The 13,421-nt window shown below is 45.1% G+C and overlaps 1 protein-coding gene across 8 annotated transcripts in view; it reads left to right on the top strand.

Moving 5' to 3' along the window:
- Positions 1 to 13,421, top strand: part of STK40 (serine/threonine kinase 40) — an 856,346-nt gene that overhangs the window by 633,964 nt on the left and 208,961 nt on the right. For all 8 annotated transcript variants that reach the window (XM_069622689.1, XM_069622690.1, XM_069622691.1 and 5 more), the window contains 2 exons: positions 8,245 to 8,389; positions 9,086 to 9,205. In XM_069622689.1, coding sequence (XP_069478790.1) covers positions 8,245 to 8,389; positions 9,086 to 9,205 — 265 coding nt within the window. The remainder of the gene's footprint in view (positions 1 to 8,244; positions 8,390 to 9,085; positions 9,206 to 13,421) is intronic.

A 13,421-nucleotide genomic window follows, 5' to 3' on the forward strand; every position in this document is an offset into this window, starting at 1 on the left:
TGCGCACATCACAAGAACACATAAAGACAGTCTCTAAGTACCGACCATTTTAGGGACTAGTCTGTTTCCCCATAAGAATGAGCAGAATAGGCAAGGGAAGTAAAGCATAAGGCTTTACTACTTACCTCCAAAAATGTCAGGACAGCATTCAAAATCGGCTAAAAGAAAGGGGGTCCCATAGGAATCTAAAGAGGGGAAAGTTGCAAAAAGAAAATCTTTCCTAACTGCCCTATTCCTCTCCACCCCCACTCATGATCCGTTTAGCTACTTTCCTCAGTCCCCAGCTTATTGACAGTTGGCAAAGGGGCCTGCTCTCCCTCAATTATTTATTTTTTCTCTCCTTCCATCCCCCTCAATCTTTGGTGAGCCAAATTTGAATCAGACTCGCTCACTTCCACAATCACCATATACGGCTTAAGACATTATCTGTCATTTTTGCTCATTAAGGACTAAACGTGCTAGGACCATACTCACTACTTCAGTGCAATGCAAATGCATCAAACAAGGCACTATTGTCAGAACAGTCTAACATATATGCCGGGGCTGTGGCTCAGTGGACTAATGAATCCACTACAGGGACCTGTGTTTGACCTCATGGTCACAAGTTCGAATCCCGGCAGGTCCCTCAGCACTTCATCCTTCTGAGATCAATAAAATAAGTACCATTCAGTTGGGTAATGAGCATCTTTTATTAGCACCAAGATGGCCCCTTTGGGGGTGAACGTACACATGTTATGTTATATAACCAATCCGTCCTCACCACCAAGGCAGCCTCTTGCAACAGCAGAAAATCGGAAGCTGCCTCAAGTACACGTGAATTGTTCATTGTGCACAAACTCAAAACACCACCACATCCCCAACAAACCATCACCAAAGATGACACTTGGAGCAGCAACATTCAGGACACTCACCAGAAAAATTACACAATTGCGAATGAAAATTGATTCCAAAGCATATAACCTAGCCATCAGCCAAACGCATAACCCATCTAAATGTACTTTTCGTACACTTACAGCCCTTCAAGTTCTCGCCCATCGCTGAACCTGACCTGGCCAACTAAGTGAATGGCCTCAATCTCTCACAGTGCAAAGGAGTCATCTGCCCTGCCACCATTGTCAAACAATGCCTTACACCGCTCACCACCCTCATCACGGTTATTGTCAACATCTCCTTATTTATTTGTTAGGCGCCGAAAGCCCACCGACATCAGCGAGCGCCATGACATTCACACACCAAAACAACCATTGAAAGACAGGACAAAAGTAGAGCGAGATCGTCAACAGGGAGGTTTACTCAGAGATACGTTTTTAGGGTTTTTCTCAAGGATGTCAGGGCTGCCTCAGATCTCAGGACAATAGGAAGAGAGTTTCAGAAGGTAGCTGCTTTGACAGGGAATTATCTTCCCAGTCCATTAGTGCGCTTATGCTCCGGACAGATGTTCTGCCTTTTATTAGCGGAGCGGAGGATCCTCAAGAGGCAGTACTGTGGGATATACGTATTTAAGTAAGTAGGGGCTCGTCCAAAAATAAATTTGTGAACCAGGGTTCCTGTCCTGAACAAAACTCTTTCCTTGATGGGGAGCCAGTGTAGATTTTGTCGATGCTTTGATGTGTGTATGCTTACACATTTTTAACTATGCGTACTGCATTGTTCTGTAGGACTTTGCATTTATTTAGGCTGGAGCTAGAAGCTCCAATAAGCAAATAATTTCCGTAGTCCTGTCTAGAGATGATAGTTGGTTGAGCTATTGTGTTGCTGTTTCCTTCTGAGATGTAGGGACAGATACATCTGAGGAACCGAAGATGGTAGTTAGTTTTGGTTCAACTGATTAACATGGGCCTCGGAATTCTTAGTGGCCTCCAACTGTACATCCAGAGTCTTCACCTTCGTTTGGACTGGTATGATGTCTCTAATTGTAAAAGTCTGAAAGGTCCGGCTCAATTTAGCCCAAACCTGTCTAGAGCCAAAAATGAGAATCTGTTTTGTTGCCATTCAAACAGATCCAGTTGGATGACATCCAGAGTTCGTTACATGTTGGCAAGGAATTTGTCAGTTAAATGATCCATGTAGAGTCTCAAAACAGCTGGGTGTCCTCAGCGTAGTTCGGAAAAATACACCCAGATACTCCAGAAGAGAACAAAGTGGTCTGATGTAAAGATTAAACAAGATGGGCAACAGACTAGCCCCCTGGGGGACTCCACACCAGATGGGGGTCGATGGCGAATTAACTGAACCCCACTGGATTTTGGATTCTCGTCCAGATAAGGGTGGAACCAGTCAACTGCCCCCTTGGAACACCATCCCAGATGACTTAAGGAATCTAAGAGGTGTTGATGGTCCATCAGGACGAATACCTCAGACAGATCCAAAAGGACCTGCAGGCCTGCTTTGCCCGTTTTGGTCATCCCGAGAATGTGTGAATACAGATCTAATAAAGCTGTCTCTGTACTATACCGGGGTCGGAAGCCAGATTGTCTGGTATGGAGAATGTTGTGGTTCTCCACGAACGCTTGGAATTGCACACAAACAAGTCTATCTAAGATCTTAGGTAGAAACTGGCAGTTTATGGGTCCGAGATTGCCCAGGTCCTTTGGATCCAGTTTTATTGCAAGGGTGTGACAACACCGGTTTTGATTGAGCTGGGAATCCTGCCATCTCTAAAAGAGGCATGCACAAATCTGGTCAGAAAGGAGGCGAATAGGTCTCTATGTTCTAGTATTAACTTCTGGGGAAGGCTGTTTCAGGGCAAGAAGTGGGATGCATGGACAGAGTTTCTGCATATCGGGGACAGCTATAGGTGAGTAGGCAAAGAGCTTAGGGCCTTCTCTCCTAAGTTCCTGTTACCCTTTTTCTAGTGCGGTGGCAACATTGGGCAGTGCATTTTTAATTTTCTCTCTAGCCTTAGTTTTTTAGCCTCCAAGGCAGTTTGTACGCTTATAACGTCCTGTGTGGATGGGACAAACAGAGTTAGGAGACCCTTTGGCTGCCCCAGGCGTCTATGAATTTCAAACAGTTTTTTTGAGCAATTGGACACCTGACTTCTCTCCAAATTGTCGTACTCCTTTTTAGTTTCAATGATTTTGTTTTTATAAGTTTTGTCTAGATCCTTCCAAACTTTTGTTTTCTTCAGATTGATGTTTCAGCCACTGGGTTTCCAGTTTCCGTTTTTCCTTTATTTGTATTTATTTTATTTGTATAGCGCAGACTTTATCAAAAGAAGTTGAGGGGTGAACCATTTTTTTATGGCCGGGGTTATCTCTCACGACTTTGTGCCATAGAGGGTCTTTTTCAGTAAGCATCTTCAAGAAGGTACTTGAGAATGAGGGCACCAGAGTCTCCACTGAGTCTCGCTCATTTAAGTATTTGAACAGAAGGATAGGCCTGAGCATGTATTCTGTTGAAATTACATTTGATAATGGCTTTGGGCGTGGAGAGAGGGGGTGGGGAGTTAAGAGGTTTAAGCACAGCTTCTGGCAGTTGGAAGGGGAAGCTTACAATATGGTGGTCGGACTTAAATACAAGGTGAAGTTTGGCCGATGGCGGTCGGAGTGTTTTGGGTGACCACACAAACTAACATGTGGTTCTTATCTGTAGTGGGATCCGTAATAACAACTTGAAAATTCAAGTTATTTAGAGTGCGTTCCAGATCAATAGCTGCTTTGTCTGTCTTTTCACCTCTTCAATAATTCAGATCCCCCAAAAAAGAGGCTCTAGTTTGCCCACAAGGGGACCTAGGATCTGGGTGATTTCCTTAATAAAGTCGAGCATAAGCGATAGAGGGTGATATATAAGGATGAAGTTCACACATGAGTTAGGGGTTGGTAATTTTTACTTGTAAAATCTCACAGCCGTGACAAGATATGGCAGATAAGTCCCAAATCAGCTTTTGCTATAATTGCCACTCCTCCCCCATATCCCTGTTCCATGTTTTTACAAAACATGGAGAAACCAGGAGGCACTGCCAAATTAATAGCTGGTCCACTGGTGTCCCTAATCCAGGTCTCTGTGGATCAGAAGGTGAAGTTCGCTATCTAGAATTAAATCATTAACATTTTGGGCATGACTAATTAACAATCTAGTATTCAGTAATGCCGCTTTAAAGTTAGTTCCTATCCCTCTTATAATTGCTGAAAGGTGTTTAGAAGCAGTTGCTTGTTGCGAGTCCTCCGTGTGGGAAGAGATGAGACTTTGCTCGATAACCGATGAGCAGTATTTTAACTGGCAGTGTTTGACAGTTTGGCACGAGCTAGCTAGAGAGGGCTCAGTATCTCAGTCCACTGACGCTGCTCGTGTCCTTATCAATATCGGAGATGGGGCTAGTTCGCTCTTTAGCACATTTGATCATAGGGGGAAGCGCACAGTTAAGGCTGGTATTCAAGGCTAACTGACCATTATCCGCATCATCTAGTTTAGAGTACTTCCGTGTATTGATCAGCGCGATTCAGTTATCACGAAGGAGAACAAGAGAAAGGGGTTATTTAGTCGGAAATACCATAGTTTACTGATGCTGCGTATTATCACCTAGTAACAGGAGAGTAAACAGAGAGTTACCTTGAAGTAGTTGTTCAGGCAGTATGAGGCACAGAAACACTGAGTGACGGCGATGACTGGCCTGTTGCAGAAGCGCCTGGCGCTTCTGCGCCAGGCGTTTCCTAAAAATGCAACAATAGGAATGCTGGGAAATGTTCCTGCTCAGAGCAAGGCTCCTTGGTTCCCTAGCAGAGTGCTTTTTCTCTCTGCAAGAGCAGCTTCTCCTCCAAAATCGTCCTTTCCTGCCTTTAAAGAATCCTGGATCACCCCCTTGCTTTAAAAAAATAGCACTTGACCGTACCATAGACACCAACTACCGACCCTTCACCACCGTCCCATTCCTACTGAAAATCCTGAACTGAATCGCCTACACCCAAATACAGGCTTTTCTGGAATTTCATTCATCCTCCTCCCCCGCCAATCCGGCTTTCGCCCCGGTCACGGAACGGAAACGGTCCTCCTCGACCTCAAGAATCCACTGGATGATGCCAATGATGCTGGTAAAAGCTCCCTCCTTATGCTACTCGATCTCTCTGCGCTATTCGATCTGGTGGACCACAAGACCCTCTGCCACCACCTGACATCATTTGCACACGTCTCTCCAGAAGCAGCTAGTTGGGTTGCCTCCTTCCTCGAAAAACAAGTTTTTGCTGGCGAAACCACAGCCCCACCCACCCCATTGCCCTGTGGTGTCCCACAACGCTCAGACCTCCGTCCCCATCCTGTACAATATTTACACAAAACCCCTGTTAGACCACCTAGGCTCCCTAGGTATCCCCTTCACGAATTGTGCACACGATACGCAAATAGTCATCCCCTTGACAGGCTCTTATAACCAGGACTCCACCACTGTAAACGCCATTTACAAGACTATCCAAACCTGGATGGGCCAACACAGCCTATGTCAACGACGAAAAGACTGAGCTGCTCATACGAGCAAAGTGTCCTTATCTACCTCAAACTGCCTTTCAGTTGCCTGCGCCCTGGTGCTGTCCAAGTTAGACTACTGCAACGACTTACTCTGTGGAACCTCTGACAAAAACCTGAACAGGCTGCAGACTGAGAACAATGCCTTCAGAGCAGTTCTGGACCTGACCAAGCTGGCCAAAGCTCTTAACTAAGGCGCTCAGTCCACTGGCTCCCCATGAGGGAAAGCATACAATTAAAAATCCTCACAATTGCACTCCAGTGCCTGGTGAACAAAGCCCTGACTTAACTTGCCCAGAGGATAAAGAAATACTAGCCAGACCGATTAGATCCTCCAACAGCCAGCGACTACACACTGCCGGATTCACACGGAAATGAGCAGGTGGCTCAAGTTTTCCCATTGTGGTAGCTAACCTCTGAAACAATCTCCCGCTTCACTTGAGCTCAGAGACGTCCTACCAACTCTTCAGATTAACAAGGGGGGTCCTGGGAGTCCCTCTGCCAGACATTAGTCCTGGTTACGAGAGACTTACCCAGAGTCTTTAGCTCACTATCTTTCACAAAGAAGAAATATCCCAGACATATCAGTCTTTGTCCTGCCCTGGGGCAGTCCAGCACCGAAATGCTAGGCAATTCTCCTCTGAACAAGAGTACCAACAGAAACCCCAGACACGTGTTTCGGTCTGGTTGGACCTCATCAGTAGGGTGGATCTGTGCCTCTCTAAGAATAGGGAGCAAGGGGTCCACGTCTGGATTCCCCTAGTAACTTAGGGTGAGACCCAAAGTTACTTAAATATGCAGATTAACAAGGGGGGTCCTGGGAGTCCCTCTGCCAGACATTAGTCCTGGTTACGAGAGAAAAAAAACAAGACTTGCTTGTTTAATGAACCTCTTCCACCAGCTTCAACAATAGCTACCTATGTAACTAACGCCCAGATGCCTGGGGTCTACGCGCTCTGCTATATGATGCAAAAATAAAATAAACAACCTGTCCCCTCTAACAGCAGCTAACGGACCCAGGGCTCTGTAACTGTCAGATCTTGGGCTTTCCCGTCCGAGATAAACACATTCCGATGCATCACTGCCAAACCCATAGAAAATGACCAGTACTTCCAACCTGCACTGATCAACACATCAGGTTTTGCATCTGCCTTCTCTCTGCCTCCCAGTAACATCACTCTCCTTTTTACCAGGGTCGCGTGCAGCAAGGCCACCAAAAAGGTCAGAAGGGCGCTATAGAAGACCACTTTACATTAAACTGTTACCAACTAGTGCTCTCTGTAGGCGATGTATCATGGGAGTGCAAGTTCAATATGAAAATGATAATACAGTGTTTGCTCTAGGTTTGGGTGTGTCATGGTGGGTTTGTACTCACGGTTATGATTGCGCTACATATTTTTGGAGCTGCTGTGATGTTCACAGTTACTTTGAGTAAGTTCCTCTGTGAATCAGTAGTAGCAGAGTTGTGGCTTTCGTTGTGGGTGGATATGGACTCTCAGGAAACCCTTATATTAACAGATTAGAACTATTTTACAGCAAATTGTAGACGAGGCATGTTTACATTGGGTATCCCCTGTGACCTAAAAGGAAACTAGTCATTTCCATTTACTGTCCAAGCAAAGGACCAGACGCCGGTTTGCAGGAATAGTTTTCTGTTGTGCTTGGAAACGCAGTACAATTTCCAAACTGGATTTGAATTGTAGTCCCACTGCCCACAGCTCATAGCAGCATAGACAACACAATGTGTGACATCCACTGCTAGACAGTGCGTAGCCAGTGAGCTAACATGAAATGCATATTTCGTTAGTGACTTAAGTTTTGAGCATTAACTGCATGCCACTAACCTGTTCCCTATCTCAACGTCTGTGTGCTCATTCTTCTTCCCAGCTGACCGACCTAGACATTGAGGCGCAACAGTCACCAGACTGAGCCTAGTACTTACATTTGAAGATGCTCATTTGGAAGAACAATCCATCCCACTCTAATCTCTCTAATCTTGGCCATATTTCGATCAAACTGTGTCTTCTGTGAGGTACTCGGGAGGGGGCAGGGGGTGTTGCAGGCAGCAGGACCCCAGCTTCGAGTCACTTGCCTCACTAATTGATAGCTTATCGAAGACACAAGGGGACAAGACAGTCTCAGACCAGACATAAACAAATCAGTTTTGGGCCAGCTACCAATGAGGGCTGTCCAGCTCGAACTGCATGGCCATGTCCTCCATACTTGAAACACAGGCAACCCCAGACATGTTTAGTCAATTGCCAGTGGTTAAGATTATTTCATAACCTTCAAGCTATCAACTCTGTTTTACTTTTGAAATCATTTTATTCATAAAATATTACAAAGTCAACTCTGCTGTTTCCGCTTACTGTCCCAACTGGCTCACTCTATGAAATTGAACCACTCTAGTGATGTGTGCTATAGAAATCTATGTAACAACTGAAATAAGCTTTTTAAATGCATTAATGTAACGAAAATAGCAGCACACAGAGCCATCTGGGATTTAAACTTTTATTCTTGTATGATCTCAGTGGTCCGTTTAGCATGGTGAACCATTGATTTTAATATAATCTGTACAAAACATGTATTCATAAAGACCTGAAACAAAAGTAATCTCACAGCACTGCTGTTATCTGAATGCTTGATGTCCAGTCTCGTTATTGACTGTATTCCCAGCATTCCGTTGTATTAATTAACAGAACTTACTTTTGTGTCATTAATGTAGCCATTTTGTGTCTAATGAAGTTATGACCTTAGTTTGATTATTTCATGTTCACTCCATTACAGGTCGTCCCTACCGTGGAAAGCCTAGTGACATGTGGGCACTGGGTGTTGTTTTGTTCACCATGCTTTATGGGCAGTTCCCCTTCTATGACAGCATACCGCAGGAGCTCTTCAGAAAAATAAAAGCAGCAGAGTACACAATTCCAGAGTGAGTGTTGGGCTGTGTGGTTACAGCACTGCTTATGCAAGCTAATTCATATTGCCAGAACTGTGTGGAGATGAGACTGGAATGGGCAATAGGACTTTTGTATTGCTGTGAGTAGAAGGCAGTGTCTACCTTCAGTGGCACCGGGCTTGTCATTTTGAAAGGGGCTTCTTGACTCTACAACTTTCTTATTTCCGTCAATGGCACACATCTGTCTGAGCAAATGCCATTTCACTTGCCACATACAGAATTATACCTGCAGATCCCGAACTCCATGGAATGGCAGAGCTGATTACACACACCCCTTCTTACCGGTGCCATGGCTATCTTTAGCAGGCAGCATATTGCATGTTGAGACTTGGAGGTCAAATGATATAGTGGAAAATCTCAGTCATGCTAGCTCTACATTGGTGCCCTGTGCCATGAGCGCTTATTTTCTTGTTACATTGGCTGCTTCCTTTCTTCACATCCTCTGGCTCTCTTCTTCCTCCAGCCCTGCATCACTTTTTGTCTTGGCTACCCTGATAGTTTCAAACTCTTTAAACCGACAATTGACCCAGAAACAGCAAGGACCTTACTTTGGACTTCTGAAATATATATAATATTTCCTCTTAATAAAATAAACAAGGCAATACATATGAAAATGTAACCCTTTTGTCCCAATGTACACTATCTAATGCTGTATGTCTTCTTTGATAGGGATGGCAGAGTTTCTGAAAACACTGTGTGTTTAATCCGAAAACTGCTTGTTCTGGATCCACAGCAGCGACTGATGGCCTCTGAAGTTCTGGAGTCACTCGGCTCAATCATATCTTCTTGGTGAGTCCTTTGCTGTCTGTTAGCATCATATTCCCAGAGATCAGATGCCACCAAAGAAATCTCTAATTTAAGATTGTAAAATATTTGACGGACATAGTATCAATATTATTTTGTGCATCCCTAAATTAGGGATACACAAAGTAATCTACAGTTATAATTGTATAAACTTCAATTTAATTACAGTATTGCAAATTATGAAAAGAATATTCTAATTCAATACATTCTATGTTGTCATACCACATCCTCCAGACGGGTTGCAGTACAAGAATAGTACATTGTAGAAGGTCCATCCTCCCCCTATATCAAAGTAATTTTAATAATAAAGATGTAAAGCAAAATTTACATGCAAAAGATGGTCGATATTGACATAGAAGCCTAAATGCAACTTAGATCGATGTCTGGGTAGGGATGCACTTGGTTGATTTTCCAATAATTTCACCAACAATCCGTACTAATGAACTCGGTCCTCTGCATACACCTCTCAAACTAAATCAACAGCAGTACATTCTGCTCTCTTGCTCTTTTCCTGCTGAACCCTACTAACAAGCCACCCTGCCTCTTTGCAGTACAGATCCGCCTGATGGCCTGGAGAACAAACAAGTGGCATTGTTGTGCGTTAAATTTGTTTCAAAAGCTAAGATTGTACAATACAATCAATATTTTTTAAGTTGAACTTAAACAAATAGATATTTTGTATTCTCGCATCTGAAGCATTAGTATAAAAAATGTACTTGAAAGGTGAGCGAGGTTGCTATTTGACTCTGGAATTGTGGTAGATGTACAATCTTGGTCCTTTAATTGTTGCATATATTCATACCAGTGTGAAATGGAAAATGTACATTAGTATTATAAATTAAACCACATCAAAAGCGATAAAGTAAGTTTATGTGCAAGTCACTCAGCCTCACCAGGTAGATGTTGGACGTGTCAGTTTCCTCCATGGTAACGGTCAGTGCAGTCTACGTAAACACAGAGATGGTAATCAACACATTTAACAAAATGACACATTTGTAAAAGACGCAATGTCAGATTTTCTGAGAAAGCTCACATTGCACCAAACTATTGGTGCATCCCTAAACTAATCTAAAGTTATAATTGTAAAAACTACAGTACATTGTTCTATGAAGGCAACTTATGCAGTAAAATATAAATGAAAGTATTCCACAAAAAGTCCATACCGTTCATTGTTACCTGTTCAGACTTTTTCAATGTATTGAACGATCATTTGGAAAACATATAATATTGACAAATTTAGGAAAAAGTGAAATACATAAAAAAAATTCTGCCTCCACAACACTACTCACCTGGGCCAGTGTCTGCTGAAATTCAGTTGGAACTGCATTGGAAAGTAATTTGCGATGAATTCTGGGGTGACGCTTTTTAGTGAACTCGGACTGTCCGTATATATCTTCAGAGAAGTACATGCTGCAGATGCGGAATCGATTGCCAAGACATGGTTGGCTCTGCCATCGATCTCGAACATTGCAAATCCCCAGTTCGACAGCCATTTTTTGCTAAATGTATATCCTTTGGAAAGACATGCTGAAATGTATTTTCACTTTTGGCATGGCTGACATTGGGGCAACCGAAAACGATACATGAAGGCATTTTTGGATTTTCTTTAGGTTCTGTTACAAAAAATGACCATGACACATATTTTATTTGCATCATGCTCGTACACAAGTGTTTCAGAGCGCGGCAAGGGAGGGGAAAAGGGGAGAACAAAACAACAATCTTACTAGGCCCAGCGACATTGAGAACGTGCATGGGAAAGGGGAAGCATGCATGGAAGGGGGAGAGAGGAAATTGCGGAGAAGAGGAGAAAAGATAAAATAAAATACAAATACATAGAAAATGGAGTAATAAACGGGGGTAATGCAGCCTGCAAGTGGCAAGTGCTGTGTTTATGGCTGCAGAACTGGGTAAGTCTAGGTGCATAAAGAGAAGAAAATGGGGGAATGGGGTGGGGGGGGGCGGCTGTAAGGCTACAGATAGTCTCCAGAGCAAGGGGTGGCCGGGAGGCAGTGCAGAAGGGTGGCAGGGTGAGCAGGGTGAACCTGGGGCCAGAGGCTGGCCAGGTGCACAGTGCCGAGAGAAGCAGATCAGCAGGGGAGAGGGGGAGCAAAGGCAGATGCAAAAAGAAAGGTTGTGAGGTTCTTCCGGAACCGGAGATGGTTCTCCTCAAGTTTGAGTGGCAGGGAGGCTGTTCCAGAGGGATGCTCCAGCCGAAGACCGAGATCTCCCCCCAGCTTGTTTCTTTGAGAAACGACTGACCCTGAGGGAGTTAGAGGTAGAGGAGCGAAGAGCTCGAGAGGAGAGTTATTTGCGGAGGGATAGCGGAAGTTATTTGGACCCAGGCCACAGAAAGCCTTGTGGACAATGCAGAGGGTTTTAAATTTAATCTGTGCATCCACTGGGAGCCAATTGAGAGATTTCAGAGCTGGAGAGATGCAATCCCAGGGCTTGAGGCCAAGGAGCAGTCTCGCAGTCCTGTTCTGGATTAGTTGCAGAGGGCGAAGAGTAGAGGCAGGTAGATTTAGAAAGAGGCTGTTACAATAGTCCAACCTAGAGAGAACCAGAGCTTGGGAGACGGTGAGCTTCTAGGGGAAGGAGAGGAAAGAAAGAGTACCTCTGAGGAGGTTCAGTAGGAAGTTTGACTTTTTAAGAGACCTCAGATGTGGGCGGAGAAGGAAAGTGTGGAGTCAAAGATGACCCTGAGGTTCTGAGCCTCGCATGTGGGGATAGGAGGAGGGCCAAGCGAGGCCGGCCAGAGGGGGGAAAGAATGGAGAAAGGTGTGCTGATGAGGAGGATCTTCGTCTTGCTGGCATTCAGACAAAGCTCATTGGCGGCACACCAATCTTGAATGGCAGTTGGGCAATCTGAGATGAGAGGGGGAGAGGAGGTGGCTGAAATGAGTTGTGTCGTCAGCGTAGCATTGGAAATTTGATCAAAGAATGGCAATGCAGTGAGCGAGAGTTGCTAGGTATTGGTTGAAATGCCAGGGCGAGAGGTTGGACCCCTGGGGAGCACCACAGGTAGAGAGCTATATAGATGATGGGAAGAACCCCAATTGGACCTGGGAGGGTCGATTGGAGAGGAAAGAGGACAGCCAGGGCGGAGCCTGATCAGTGATACCCAGGTTCTCACGGAGATGGTTGAGCAGGATGGTATGGTTGACCGCGTCGAAGGCAGAAGAGAGATCGAGTAGGATGAGGACAGAGGGAATGTTAGATTCAAGGTTGGAGAGCAGATCTTCACAGATGTTCAGGGGAGCAGTTTCCATGCTTCTGGGCGCTCTGAAACCAGACTGGTGGTCATGGAGACAGCCAACAGAATCAGAATGTAGGTTAAGCTGAGAGATGGCCAGCTTTTCCAGGAGTTTGCCAAGAAAAGGAGTAATGGAGATTGGGTGATAGTTAGCCGAACAGGAAGGATCAGCTGTGGGTTTCTTGAGAAGAGGATGCACAAAGGAGTGCTTCAGAGGGGAGGGAAAGGATCCTGAGGCAAAGGAATGGTTGCAAAAATCAGCAAGGTTCCGAAGCGAGAGTGTCAATGTGGTCCTTGATGGTTTTAGAGGAACAGGGATGAACCTGTTTTGACGAGGCTTTCATAGATTGGACTTCTCTAGCGACCTCATCAGGGGAGAAGAGAGGAAAGGAAGAGAAGGAGGGAGGTCGGGTGGTTAAAGGGGAGGTTAGCAAGCACAGACTGAGAGGGCATAGGAAGGGAAGGGGATGGGAGGAGAGGGTGGACAAGATGTCCTGAGTTTTTGAGCTAAAGTGAAAGGCACGGTCATTGCAGAGAGCCTGGGTGGCAAGAGGGGGGGGGGGGGTAGAGACTGCAGCAGGGTTGGCAAGCTCTTTGCAGATTTTAGAGTTCGGCTGATTTGTTAGATGCCGCAGAGACACAGGCCTGAATGTGGCCTGTCTTCTTGGTGCTGACAGTCGCTATTGCCTTTGGAGCAGGCAACAGGCCAGTTTGTCAGAGGATGAACAAGAAGCCTCCATTTCCTCTCAGCTGCCCTACACTTACGTTTAAGTGTAGCTAGGTCGGAGTCAGACCAGGAATTACACTTGGCTTTGGACTTCAAGCGGATCCTCATGACAGGGGCAAGAGCATCAAGAGTATCAGAAAAGGAAGAGTAGAGCAGGGACAGGGTTTTGTCTGGGTGTGAGTCGGCAAGAGGAGGAAGGGGAGGGGGGGAGAGAAGGTGGC

This window comes from Ambystoma mexicanum, chromosome 11, assembly GCF_040938575.1.
Source record: "Ambystoma mexicanum isolate Mex_15411 chromosome 11, UKY_AmexF1_1, whole genome shotgun sequence".
Classification (NCBI taxonomy): Eukaryota; Metazoa; Chordata; class Amphibia; order Caudata; family Ambystomatidae; genus Ambystoma; species Ambystoma mexicanum.